General features: G+C 38.1%; 1 protein-coding gene across 1 annotated transcript; it reads left to right on the forward strand.

The window, feature by feature from the left end:
* The first annotated feature begins 1,475 nt into the window (after nucleotides 1-1,475).
* On the forward strand, nucleotides 1,476-6,821 carry LOC144371515 (uncharacterized). The gene is given in 3 exon segments (XM_078033831.1): nucleotides 1,476-1,536; nucleotides 2,108-4,740; nucleotides 4,743-6,821. Coding segments are annotated over 2 exon segments (2,868 nt in total). The 5' UTR covers nucleotides 1,476-1,536; nucleotides 2,108-2,225; the 3' UTR covers nucleotides 5,096-6,821.
* Nucleotides 6,822-14,686: the final 7,865 nt, after the last annotated feature.

Genomic DNA, 14,686 nt, shown 5'->3' on the forward strand with positions numbered 1-14,686 from the left:
TAAGGTCCATTATATTATCTCCACCCATTTATATTTACTAAGAGTTGCCCTATGGCATCATATATGGTCTATCTTTGAGAAGGATCCATGTGTATCCACATGAGCTGAGAAGAATGTGTATCCACTTGATGATGGTTGATATATTTTATATATTTTGGTTAAGTCTAGGTTATTAATTGTGTTATTGAGTTCTACAGTTTCTTTATTCAGCTTTTGTCTTGTGGATCTGTCCATAGGAGAGAGCGGTGTGTTGAAGTCACTGGTAATTATTGTGTTGTGGTCCATTTGACTCTTGAACTTGAGGAGAGTTTGTTTTAAGAACATTGCAGGACCATTGTTTGGTGCAAACATATTGATAATTTTTATGTCTTGTTGGTGGATGGTTCCTTTTAACAGTATATAGTGGCCTTCTTTATCCCTTTTGATTAAATTGGGTTTGAAGTTGATTTTATTCGATATGAGTATGGCAACTCCTGCTTGCTTCAGAGGACCATGTGAGTTGTATGATTTTTCCCAGCCTTTCACTTTCAACCTGTGTATGTCTTTTCCTGTCATATGAGTCTCCTAAAGGCAGCATATTGTTGGATTCGTTTTTTTATTCAAGGTTACTAGCCTTTGTCTCTTTATTGGTGAATTTAAGCCATTAACATTTAAGGTTACTATTGATCTATTGTTTGTTCTTCCAGACATGCTTATTTATGTATTTATTTTAATATGGCTCGTTATTCCTTTTTGGTTATATTTTTTGTTCTTTTTTATACTGGGTTACCTCCCAATGTTAGTTTTGGGTGCTGTTTTTTAATTCCTCTTCTTGTAGTGTTTTGCTGAGAATGCCTTGCAGTGCTGGTTTTCTGGCTGCAAATTCTTTTATCTTTTGTTTATCATGGAATATGTTAATTTCATTGTGAAATCTGAAGCTTAATTTTGCTGGATACAGTATTTTTAGTTGGAATCCATTATTTTTCAGCGTTTGAAATACGTTGTTTCAGGATCCTGTTGCTTTCAACGTCTGTGATAAAAAATAAGCCATTAACCTAATTGGTTTACCCCTGAATGTAATCTGCCTTCTTTCTCTCATAGTTTTTAATATTCTCTCTTTGTTCTGTGTGTTGGATATCTTCATAATTATGTGTCTTGGAGTTGTCTATATATTTGTGGGATATTTCAGATCTCAGTGACCTTTGAGGATGTGGCTGTGAACATCACCAAGGAGGAGTGGGCTTTTCTGGATGCTTCCCAGAAGATCCTTTACAGAGATGTGATGCTGGAAGTCCTCAGAAACCTGGCTTTTATAGGTAATAATGATGGTTATAAAATTAATCAAATCGAGAACTCATGTTTATTTTGCTCATTTATGTAGAAGGTGAAAAGAAAATCAGTTGATGAATTATTGAAGCATAAATGGCACCTACAATTTGGCCAAGCATTTCTAGGTCCTAAATATTCATAATGATTATTATGTTGTCTCATTTTAGGAAACAAGTGGGAAGACAAGACCACTGAAGATCAGATTGAAAACTGTGGAAGAAACCTAAGGTAATTGTACTCACAAGAGGAATTCGTGAGGGAATCTGAGAACTGTCATATAATTTTTAAAGCAAACCAACCGAAGAAGTATGCATAATTTGAAATGTATTTATTCTTATAATATTTTTTATCAGAAATACATACTTATCTGTAACAGGTATTCAGTCTTTTCAAAGTATTTGACATGCAAAAAGGACTATGAAATTGCATATGTGAATATGACTATGTGAATAATAGCCATAGAGAAGCTGTGTTGGAAAGGATTGTTTCCTTTTAATCTCTTTATTTTCAGGCAACTTTAACAAGTCAGAAAATCTAGCCTTTATGTGATGTTGGTAGAAATTTAAAGACCTATAAAAAAATAGAAAACTGTGAATGAGTTAGGTATCAATTATGTGCTGGTCACTTCTTCTTCAAAGAAGTCCTATGGTAAACTTCAAACTTTCCCTACAGAATAGTGTGGGGAAACCTTCAAATCGATTCCAATTTTTAACCAAACAAAGACAAATTTTAAGAGATTAAATCCATGTGACTTCATTTTGTGTGCAAATGATTTCATATGTCCTTCTTTTCTTCATAGGCACATCACATCTCACTCTGGACACAAATACTATAAGCGTGAAGAATATGAAGAGAAGCCATGTGAATTTAAACAATATAGGAAATCTCTGGTTTCTCTCGAAAGTGTTGACACACAAATGTTGTTACAAACTGGATATAGACCATATGAAAGTACAGTATGTGGGAAAGTCATCAGTTGTTCCAATGACATTCAAAGACATGAAGAAACTCATACTGGGTGGCAACATTATGAATGTCAACAATGTGGTGAAGCCTCTTCTTCTCTCCCAGGTGTTCAAAGACACATGATAATACACAGTGGAGATAAACCTTTTCAATGTGAGGTATGTGGGAAAGGCTTTCATTTCTCCTCTTTATTTAGAAGATATGAAAGAACTGATTCTGGAGAGAAATTTTATGAATGTAAACAAGATGGTCGAATCTTTATTTCACAGACAAGTCTTCAAAAGCACAATGTCACACACAGAGGGAATGCACATTTTAAATGTAAGGTATGTGGGAAAGACTTTGCTTATCCCAGATTACTTAGAATACATCAGAAAACACATACTGGAGAGAAGCCCTATGAATGTAAGCAGTGTGGCAAAGCCTTTGCTAGATCTTGTGACCTTCACATACAGGAAAGAACTCACACTGGAGAGAAGCCCTATGAATTTAAGCAGTGTGGCAAAGCCTTTGCTAGATCTGGTGACCTTCACATACATAAAAGAACTCACACTGGAGAGAAGCCCTATGAATGTAAGCAGTGTGGCAAAGCCTTTTCTATGTCCCGTCAGCTTCATATACATGGAAGAACACATCCTGGAGAGAAGCCCTATGAATGTAAACAATGTGGAAAAGCCTTTGCTATATCCTATAAACTTAAGAGCCATGAAAGAACACACACTGGAGAGAAGCCCTATGAATGTCAACAATGTGGCAAAGCCTTTGCTAGATCTGGTGACCTTCACAGACATGGAAGAACTCATACGGGAGAAAAGCCCTATGTATGTAAGCAGTGTGGAAAAGCCTTTCCTACATTCCATCAGCTTCATGCACATAGAAGGACACATACTGGAGAGAAGCCTTATGAATGCAAACAATGTGGAAAAGCCTTTGCTACATCCTCTAAGCTTCGTGCACATGGAAGAACACATACTGGAGAGAAGCCTTATGAATGCAATCAATGTGGAAAAGCATTTGCTATGTCCCTTAACAGACATGGAAAAACACACACTGGAGAGAAGCCCTATAAATGTAAGGAGTGTGGAAAAGCCTTTACTAGATCTAGTTACCTTCAGAATCATGGAAGAACACATACTAGAAAGAAACCCTTTGGATGTCAACAATCTGGAAAAACATTTGCTTCATCGCGTCATCTTCACATACATGGAAGAATGCATACCGAAGAAAAGCCTTATGAATGTAAAAAATGTGGAAAAGCCTTTACTGCTTCCTCTTACCTTCAGATACATGAACAAACTTATACTGGAGAAAAGCCCTATGATTGTAAGCAGTGTGGCAAAGCCTTTGCTACATCTAGTAAACTTCAAATACATAGAATAGTGCATACTGGAGAGAAGCTCTACAAATGTAAGCAGTGTGGCAAAGCCTTTGCTAGATCCAGTGAACTTCAAATACATGAAAGAGTGCATACTGGAGAGAAGCCTTATTAATGTAAGCAGTTTGGAAAAGCCTTTGCTAGATCTGGTGACCTTCACAGACATGAAAGAACTCATAGTGGAGAGAAGCCCTATGTATGTAAGCAGTGTGGCAAAGCCTTTGCTACATCCCGTCAAGTTCATGAACATGGAAGAACACATACTAGAGAGAAGCCTTATGTATGTAAGCAGTGTTGAAAAGCCTTTGCTAGATCTAGTCATTTTCAGATTCATGGAAGAACACACACTGGAGAGAAGCCCTATGAATGTAAACAGTGTGGAAAAGCCTTTTCTAGATCTAGTCACCTTCAGATTCATGGAAAAACACACAATGGAGAGAAGCCCTATGAATGTAAGCAGTGTGGAAAAGCATTTGCTACATCTAGTTGTCTTCAGATTCATGGAAGAACACATACTAGAAAGAAACCCTTTGTATGTCAACAATGTGGAAAAACATTTGCTTCATCCCGTCATTTTCGCATACATGGAATAATGCATACTGGAGAAAAGCCCTATAAATGTATACAATGTAGAAAAGCTTTTACTGCTGCCTCTTACCTTCAGATACATGAACGAACTCATACTGGAGAGAAGCTCTATGAATGTAAGCAGTGTGGGAAAGCCTTCACTGAGTCCTCTCACCTTCACTCACATGAACAAATTTATACTGGAGAGAAGCCCTATGAATGTAAGCAGTGTGGCAAAGCCTTTGCTAGATCCAGTGAACTTCAAATACATGGAAGAGTGCATACTGGAGAGAAGCCCTATGAATGTAAGCAGTGTGGCAAAGCCTTTGCTAGATCTGGTGACCTTCACATACATAAAAGAATTCATAGTGAAGAGAATTCCTATGTATGTAAGCAGTGTGGCAAAGCCTTTACTACATCCTGTCAGCTTCATAAACATGGAAAAACACATACTGAAGAGAAGCCCTATGAATGCAAACAATGTGGAAAGCCTTTGCTACATTCTATAAGCTTACGAGCCATGAAAGAACACACACTGGAGAGAAGCCCTCTGAATGTAAAGAATGTGGAAAAGCCTACACTACTGCCTCTTTCCTTAAGATGCATAAACACACTCATACTGGAGAGAAGCCCTATGAATGTAAGCAGTCTGGCAAAGCCTTCACTCAGTCCTCTTACCTTCACTCACATGAACAAACTCATACTGGAGAGAAGCCCTAAGAATGTAAGCAGTGTGGCAAAGCCTTTGCTAGATCCAGTGACCTTCACAGACACGGAAAGATGTATAATGGAGAAAAGCCCAATGAATGTCAACAATGTGGAGAAGCCTTTGCCACATCTTGTCTGCTTCACACATGTGAAAGAACATATACTTCATAGAAGTCATATGCATGAAAACAATTGGTAAACTCTTCTGTTATTACTGTTTCACTCATATACATGTAGGAAGTTTACTGGAGAAAAATCCTTTGAATGTGAAATATGGTAAATCACATTTCATATCATCCTCAAAGACAAGAGAGACTCACACAGCTGAAAATGTGTGTGTGTGTGTGTGTTTGTGTGTGTGTGTGTGTTTGTTTGTGTGTATGAATGTGTGTGTGTGTGTGTGTGTGAGAGAGAGAGAGAGAGCGAACGATCAATCGATCCACTGGGGATTTAGCCTGGTGGTGCTCTACCACTGAGCTACATTCCAGTTCCTTTTTACTTTTCATTTTGAGACAGGGAGTTTCTGAGTTTCTTAGGGTCTTCCTGAGCAGCTGAGGCTAGCCTCCAACATTGATTCTTCAGAATCAGCCTCTCGAGTCTGAGGAATTAAAGGCATACACCAAACTTCCAACTGAATAACTCTTTAAATGTGAAAAATATCACAAATCTTTCCATTGTCCCTGTTGCCTTCAAAGCCATTTCACTCACATTGAAAAAAAATCCCTCTGAATTTGGGGTATTTGCTACATTCTGTCAGCTTCATTTCCTTTCTTATATATGAAAACATTCATGCAGAGAAGCCCTGTGAATGTGAGAAATGTAGGAAATCTTCTAGTTTTCTCATTTTTTTCCTAAGGACTGGGAATATTGTTTTGGAATAAAAAGAATAAATCCTATGCAAGTAAGAAATATAAAGGGTTCAGCTGTTCTAGTTTTTTTTCAGTTGTATGAAAAGACTCATAGTGTAGAAAATGCTGAGGATAAGCCATATGGGGATGTATTCAGCTTTGAGAGTTTTCTCCAAAGGCACAAAAGAATCCACATGTTAAAATCCCCTTTCTATCTTTAAAAATTGCAGTAACACTTTCAACTGTCCAGGTCCCTTTGAACAGCATTTAAGAAATCACACTGGGAAAAAGCCCTTTATGTAGAAATGTGGTGAGAACTTTGCTTGTTTCAGATCTATTTGAATTTTTTCAGACATGAGGAAAATTTTATTTTATTTCATTTTATTTATTTATTTTGAGATAACCACTGTAGCTGTGTGACAATGGTGTGTGCCTTCATTTCTTTTTTTCTTTCTTTTTTTTTAAAGTACTCAGAGAGTACTTTAAAATACTCCCCTCCAACCCAGGGTACTGGGTTGGAGGGGAGTATTGCATCAGCATGAAGATTTGAAAGCAACATGTTTCTCTGGGTTAAATCTCTCTTATTGTTAGATTCCATTTTTCCGTATTTTAAGTCTTTTGTGTCTAATGTTTCATTACATATTGTGTATGTTAGTTTAGGCCTCTCTACTCCAGCCTTTGGTACAGATTGGTGAAATGGCTCTTCTTAACTTCTTTCCTCTCTTTCTTAGTTCAGATTTCACCCAGGAGTGCTCTAGCACTGAGTTTCTCCACAGTCCTTTTAATTGTTATTTTTTGAGATGGGGTGAGGCTGGCAGCTGGGACCATAGGGATGTGTCTGTGTACCCTGCAGCTGGCATCTTCCTTTTGCTTGATTGCTTATTGATCTATTGATGACTCTGGGACCATCACTCTTGTCACTTGTGCTTGTTATAAGGCTCATGTATTGTGCTGTATGTAGGCACATTAAAGAGAATTATAAAACAATGTCATTTGTGTATATTGTTTAGAGAGGCGCTTTCTCAAAATATATTTTGCCCTATACTTGAGTTGCTTTCTCTTCTTTTCCAAGTCCTGGGGACCAAATCCTGCCTTGTGCATGCTAGTCAGGCATTCTAGCACTGAACGCTTCATAGCTCAGGTAGTGAGTTTGCTGCAGCTGTGAGTGTGGACCCCACAAATAACCACATCAGCAGATGTAGCTCTGCAGGTGTTTCTTCCACAATTGCAGCTGATCTCTTCCTTTTTAAAGGTCTTTTTATACCAGTGATTTTTTTTAAAAAAACTACATCCAATTTAGGTTTTCTCCCCATGAATAATACTTAGGTGGAATATGCCAGAAAACCCAGGCTTGATTTTTCTCTGTGTTTTAGAGTACCTGAGTAGCCCTGGAAAAAATTGTGTGATGGTTTTCTTAACACACACTACATGACCAAAGGCTTGGTAAGGAGCATCCCATTCTGGTGTCCTAATATAGCAGCTCTCCCTTCTCCACCAAATAATCTTAAATAAGCTTCTTAGGAGACCTTCACCATAATTTTCTTTCAACAGAATGTCAGAAAATGATTTTGCAAAGATCTCAATGTGGATTATAACACAGACTTCTGCTTTTGTGGCAAAACTTGGAAGACCTCTGACTAATCTTACAAGTGGTACACAAAGCACTTTCTGTGAACTAATCAAAACAACAACAACAACAACAAAACCTTTATGTATACCAATACATAAAATATAAACCTCCATCCGTGTCCCACTGGATGTAAATAAAAATCAATGAAATTCCAAGCAGTGAACCGAAAAAATTTAAGTGATACCCCTCAGAACCTAATCAATGTGCTCCTGGAACATTCCTTGGGTGCCTAGCCTCATGTGCCCTACATCACTAATAAAGCTACAGCCTCCAATCAGGTTATATTGTGCAGTACTTGCTGTGGAGTGGGCTGTTTCTGCTCAGGCTAAAGGATTCAGTTACTTGTCCCAATGATTCAAAGCCTCCTGAGCAAAACCTCACCCACAACCTATTCAGGTGTCATGGATCATGTGTGATTATTGGTAAGAGTTCCTTACATACTTGTGTCCAAATGTTGAAGTTTGCCAACATGCCAAAGATGGGTTGATTGTCACTGCTATCTCTGTTCCAGCCTTTTGCTGTGTCTTAGTGCTCATTTGGAAAGGAAGGCAAATAGAGTGTGCTGTGGCCCTTCTGTTTTTGATAAATACAGCATAAGCCATCCAGTAAAACTTCATCTTTAAAAGGTAGTTTTGAACGCTTCCCAGGATTTCCAAAAACTTTCTTTGCAGCCAATGAGTCGGTGTGGCAATTTCCTAGTTTTAAAACTTTGATTTAGAAGAAATATTGAATAGAGGTGTGTGAGCACTTGACGCAGTCTGGACTTCTATGTAATAAATCCATTTGCCAAAGGCAGTAGTTGCAGGCTTGCTCCTTGGCAGTGTGAGGGAGTGGAGTGAATGCAGCTGTCCTGGGGTGTGGGTATTGTTTGTAGGAGTTCAGTCTTGGTGAGTACATCAGTGTAGGAATCAGACTTATAGGAAGGCTACAGAATCTCCTGACAGAACCTGCCTGTCGCTTTTGGACAGTAGTGTTGTCATGTAAGCTGGCAGGTAGGTGGCTACCTTCTGATGGATTTGGGTTTGTAGCTAAGCAAATAGTGAGAATGTACAATGATTAAATGAGAATTAAAATATTTTTTGTCATACCAAAGACATAATTTGGGGGCCAGTCATAATAACAAGTAACCTCTTTGACCTTGAACCACATATTTTCCTTCATGTATGCATTTTCTCACAAACTTTTGTAGTGTGATGCTTATGTGGAACAAACTGAGATAAAATGGAGAGGTTTATTTAATGGTGCAGTGTACTAGAAGTTTTAAATACTTGCAGCAGGCTTAGATTCCAATATTGTTCAAATTTTATGAAAGACTCTGAAATTCTCAAATTCTTGAGAATCTTCAGGTGCTTTGGCATACACCTGAAGTACCAGTGGCTCAAGATTCTGAGGCAGGAGGATTATGACTTTTTTTCCCTTTTTTTAAGGAGAAAGAATTTTTTAATATTTATTTTTTAGTGTTCAGTGGACACACTATCTTTATTTTATTTTTATGTGGTGCTGAGAATTGAACCCAGCACCCCATGCATACCAGGTGAGCACGCTACCATTTGAGCTACATCCCCAGCCCATCTTTTCATTTTTTAATAAAATTATATATATATATATATATATATATATTTTTTTTTTCCCCTAAGAATCAAACTTAGTTTCTCCCACATGCTAGGCACATTGTCAACCACTGAGCCACAACCTTAGCCCAAGGGTTGTGATTTGAAAGCTGGCCCCCCTGGATAACAAGGAGTAAAGAACTCAGTGAGGCACTGTGTCTAACAAGTAACTCAAAATAATAAATGAAAACAAGACTAGGAGGTGGCTGAGTGGTTGAGTGTCACTGAGTTCAGTTCGCAGTATAACCAAGAAAAATGAATTAGAAACCAAGTTTTAATAAACCATATGATGGGTGGATGGGCTTGTCCATTATATTGTTTTCTTCTTTGGATTCTCAGGCATGGTTTATTAATTCAGGAACTCTGTAAAATTCACCAATTAAAATCAAGTGTATGATTTTTAAAAAGTAATGATATTGCAAGGTCCATGAGGAGCAGCTTTCTGCTCTGGGAACCCTCTGTAATTGGTAGTCATCACAAGTGGCCATAATGTCCTTATCATAAAGAGTTTGTGAAAGCTTCTATTTTTCAGGAGTCTCTGAAGGTGCTAAACGTGCCTGTCTTTTCAGAGCTTTTGGTGGAGGAATTCCATATGGAGGTCTCTGATTTATAGATGATGTCATTGAGGAGCTCAAATGAAACTGATAAATAAAGAACAAATTACCACCTGGTCCAGTGCAGTCTAAAAGGTGTCAGATTTTCCTGTCTTTAAGGAATGTCAAACAACCTTGGAGGAGGATGTCAGCAATTTACGATGTGCTCCTGCAAAAAACGTGATGCTGTGAGTCTCTGCTCAGGTCATTTGTGAAAAGCTGATGAGTAGTTTGAGAATTTATTTGGTCCTGTTAGTGATAAGGACAATTTGCATTATAATGCTATTAAAATAGAGAAAACAAATATTAGCCAATTCTGAGGCCAAAATATATACCAGTTGTTGATGAGATAGGATTAGTAACTTTCATTATATTTGGAATTGGGAATGGATACTTACAGATGGGACCAGATCATCAAAGTAGCAGTAATCTACCCAAGGCTAATGTTGAGATAGAGAATATCTGTATTTCTGTAGTTGGTATTTTATTTTTTCCTCTGTTATTATCAGTGACTATGTTTAAACATTTCAGGATGCCCAGAGAGAACTCTGATTTTTTCATATTTAATGAGTTAGAACATGTTAGACTATTAAATATTCTGAGAAGCACATTAGATTTTATAAGAATTTTTAGTTTCCATGTACCTTGTTTTAACATATCAAAAAACATATGAAGTGATTTAATTAGAGATTGATGGTTTTTACTTATTTATTTTTGCTACTGGGGATTGCTGTGACAAGTGTGGCCAAACTAGCATATTCTGTCAGGGTTTGATAGGACATTGGAAAAAATAAAGAGTCACACACGCAGAAGATGCAACATCTGGGATCGGGTGGAGCAATGCTCTATGATGGAGCAGCAGGTCTAAAGAATTATACCAGGAGGGCTGGAGATGTGGCTCAAGTGGTAGCATGCTCACTTGGCGTGTGTTCGGCACTAGGTTTGATCCTCAGCACTACATATAATTAAAATACAAGATGTGTCCACCAAAAATTAAAAATATAAATGAACATATATTAAAAATTATCTCTCTAAAAAAAAGGAAAAAAGAATTACACAAGCAATCTTTATTGTGTATCTTTCATTGATCATATTAAAGACTATGTAAGCATTATTCTTTGTATTTATGAAAGTTACAAAGTTAGCAACAGTATGCAGCTATTTTCTCAGTTACATTCTATAGTTGGAATGTGCAATGTTAAGAGCACCCTGCAGCTCTCAAGAAAGTCCATCCTTTAAAGTTTTTTTAAAGCTTCTTTTAAAACAGTTGAACTGGTGAACCATGTGGTCGACTTAGCAAAGAACTTTGTGCCTGAGAATAAGGTCAAAGCTTAAAAGTCTCCCACAACAGAGTCTCCCTAAAGGAGAGCATTGCCATAGCAACCAGGCATCCTATACTTTTGCATAGAAACTTTTCCAATCACCAAGCATGCCACTGCCATTAAGTCATTAGAGACCTCCATCTCAGACACTTGTCTCCCAATCACTGTCACTGGTCTCCACAGGGGATTGAACTCAAGGCTGCTTTACCACTGAGCTACACCCTCACCAAGTCTCCCCCTCTTTTTTCTTTCTTGAGACAGTGGTGGACTCTGTTGCCCAGGATGACCTCACACTCATCTAAAAATGAAGCAATGTGGTCTCTGAACCTTTACCCCAATGGCAGTCACATTTGCTGGGAACTCAGCTGAAGTGGTTCAATTAAAGTAATAACTTTGGTGGGGAAGGGGTGGCTCCACCCCTCTGCAGGCCGCTGGGCCTGATCTACATTGCAGGCAGGGGGGGGAGGAGGGGGGGCGGGGGGGGCTTGCCCCTCAGCAGGCCGCTGGACCTGTTCTGCTGGTGGGTTGCATGTCCACCTACCCTGCAGGAGCGTGGTGAAGCTCTGCCACTCAGCAAGTTGCTTGTCTTGACCTGCCCAGTGGGTCCCAGGTCCGACTGCCCTGCTGGTGCGTGGGAAGGGGGCGGCTCTGCCCCTCAGCAGGCCACTGCACCTGATCTGCCAGTGGTCACAGTTCCGCCTTATATTTGATAAAGGGGCTATAAGCATGTAATGGAGAAAGGATAGCATCTTCAACAAATGGTGCTGGGAAAACTGGAAATCCATATGCAACAAAATAAAACTGAATCCCTTTCTCTCACCATGCACAAAAGTTAACTCAAAATGGATCAAGGAGCTTGATATCAAATCAAAGACATGGCATCTGATAGAAGAAAAAGTTGGCTATGACCTACATACTGTGGGCTCAGGCTCCAAATTTCTCAATAGGGCACCCATAGCCCAAGAGTTAACATCTAGAATCAACAAATGGGACTTACTCAAACTAAAAAGTTTTTTCTCACCAAAAGAAACAATAAGAGAGGTAAATAGGGAGCCTACATCATGGGAACAAATCTTTACTCCTCACAGTTCAGATAGAGCCCTTATATCCAGAGTATATAAAGAACTCAAAAAATTAGACAATAAGATAACAAATAACCCAATCAACAAATGGGCCAAGGACCTGAACAGACACTTCTCAGAGGAGGACATACAATCAATCAACAAGTACATGAAAAAATGCTCACCATATCTAGCAATCAGAAAAATGCAAATCAAAACCACCCTAAGATACCATCTCATTCCAGTAAGATTGGCAGCCATTATGAAGTAAAACACCAATAAGTGTCGGCGAGGATGTGGAGAAAAGAGTACACTTGTACACTGCTGGTGGGACTTCAAAATGGTGAGGCCAATTTGGAAAGCTGTATGGAGATTCCTGTTAAACCTGGGCATGGATTCACCATTTGACCCAGCTATCGACCTTCTTGGACTATCCCCTGAGTACCTTAAAAGAGCGCACTATAGGGATACGGCCACATCAATGACTATTGTGGCACAATTCACAATAGCTAGACTATGGAACCAACCTAGATGCCCTTCAGTAGATGAATGAATAAAAAGAAATGTGGCATCTATACACAATGGAGTATTACGCAGCACTAAGAAATGAGAAAATCATATAATTTGCAGGGAAATGGATGGCATTAGAGCAGATTATGCTAAGTGAAACTAGCCAAGCCCTAAAAAACAAATGCCAAATGTCTTTTTTTATATAAAAAGAGCAACTAAGAGCAGAACAGGAGGGAAGAGCAAGAGGAAAAGACTAACAGTAAACAAAGACGAATGGGGGGAGAGAAAGGAAGAGAGAAGGGAAAACATATGGAAATAGTAGGAGACCTTCAATGATACACAAAATTATAAGAGGTTATGAGGGACAAGGGGGAGGGAAAAAAGGGAGAGAATTGAACAACAGCAGAGGAGGTAGACAGGGAAGATGGGATGGGAGGGGAGGGGGGATAGTAGGAGATAGGAAAGGTAGCAGAATACAACAGTCACTAATATGCCATTATGTAAAAATGTGAGTATGTAACAATTGTGATTCTGCAATCTGTATTTGGGGTAAAATTGGGAGTTCAAAACCTAACTGAGTCAAATGTATGAAAGATGATATATTATGAGCTCTGTAATGTTTTGAAAAATTAATAAAAAAAGGGAAAAAAAGAAAATTAAAAAAATAAGTAATAACTTTGGAATTCTATGGGATGGGACTACTGTTTCCAATCCATTCTACCAGGCCTGGTAGAAATTTGCAAGTCAATTTTTATGTCTCCAGATCATAAGAAAAAATATTTTTTTTATATTTTCACCGATGTATCAATATCAACAGACCCTAAGTACTTGGTAATAAGGGCAGGAGTTATGGGAAACTTGTTGGAATTGTGTGGATTCATCCTGCCTTCTGATTTGTCTTCCTATTTTCTCTCTCACTCCTTTTAGTACAAGGGGTTCTTAACCACTAAGCCACATCCCCAGACCCTCTTTCATCCCCATGACAGTAGAATGCATATATATATATATATATATATATACACTTTGGTATATCATACTTGTACATGTTGCAGAATCATATTAGTCATGTAGTCAAATATATATACATCCAGTAATGATTTCTGTTTCAATCTACTACTATCTTTTCTATTCCCACATTCCTCTTCCCTCTCTCCCATCACTTTCCTCAACCTAATGTAAGATAAAGTGATTCTGCCCCAATGCCCCTTTCCCTCCTGAATTAGCATCAGCATAATAGAGAAAACATTTGTCTTTGATTTTGCGAGACTGGCTTATTTCACTTAGCATGATATTCTCCAACTCCAACCATTTACTAGAAAATGCCATAATTTTAGCCTACTTTCAACCTGACTAATATTCCATTGATTATATATACCACATTTTCTTTAAACATTCATCTTTCGAGAACCACCTAGGTTGGTCCATAGTCTAGCTATTGCAAGTTGAGCTGCTATAAACATTCATGTGGCTGCTGAGGAGGTCATACATGTGAAAATATTTTTTAAAACAACAAGTTGCTGAGCAGGAGAGAATATTTTACATTACATATTTAATTATTTCATAGTATTCAGAGTATAAAATGAACTCTAGTGACTCCATAATAAAATGATCAACAAATTAAAAAATGAATTCTGAGTTCTGAACCCCTCAGATATTTCTGCTACTCTTTATGGTGTTTTTTGAGAATGATCTTCAAAATGCTAATTGTTACTTTTTGCTCCCAGTCACCTGGAAGTTTCTAGAGAAAGTTTCTAGTCATCTGCACCAGGCCTAAGTTCCAGTGGTTTTGCTAACTTCTGTTGGTAAAAGAATTGCTTCTCTCTTAACTTATTTATAAGTATCAAAGGGGAAAATTAAACAAACAACCGATAGACTCAAGAATATTTCAGCACTTTCTGAGCTCTGTCCTACAATTGTTCATCCCAGTAATAATTCCAGACCTTCCAGTTTTTTTCAGAAGTAGTTTTTCCATGTACTGAGCATCTAAAATTAGTGACTTCTGTTCCAGGGAGTATATCCTAAACATCCAATTTCTATAAGCAACAGAGACTGAGCATGTACAAATATTCATACATTACAAATAGTTGGATTTGCATTGTTTGTAACTACTTCCAAAAACTAAAATTTGCAGCAGTAGTGTTAAAATTGTATTAGAAATCACAGATTCCTGTTTCGCCACAGAAAATAC

The sequence above is a fragment of the Ictidomys tridecemlineatus genome, chromosome 16 (genome assembly GCF_052094955.1).
Source record: "Ictidomys tridecemlineatus isolate mIctTri1 chromosome 16, mIctTri1.hap1, whole genome shotgun sequence".
NCBI classification, from domain to species: Eukaryota; Metazoa; Chordata; class Mammalia; order Rodentia; family Sciuridae; genus Ictidomys; species Ictidomys tridecemlineatus.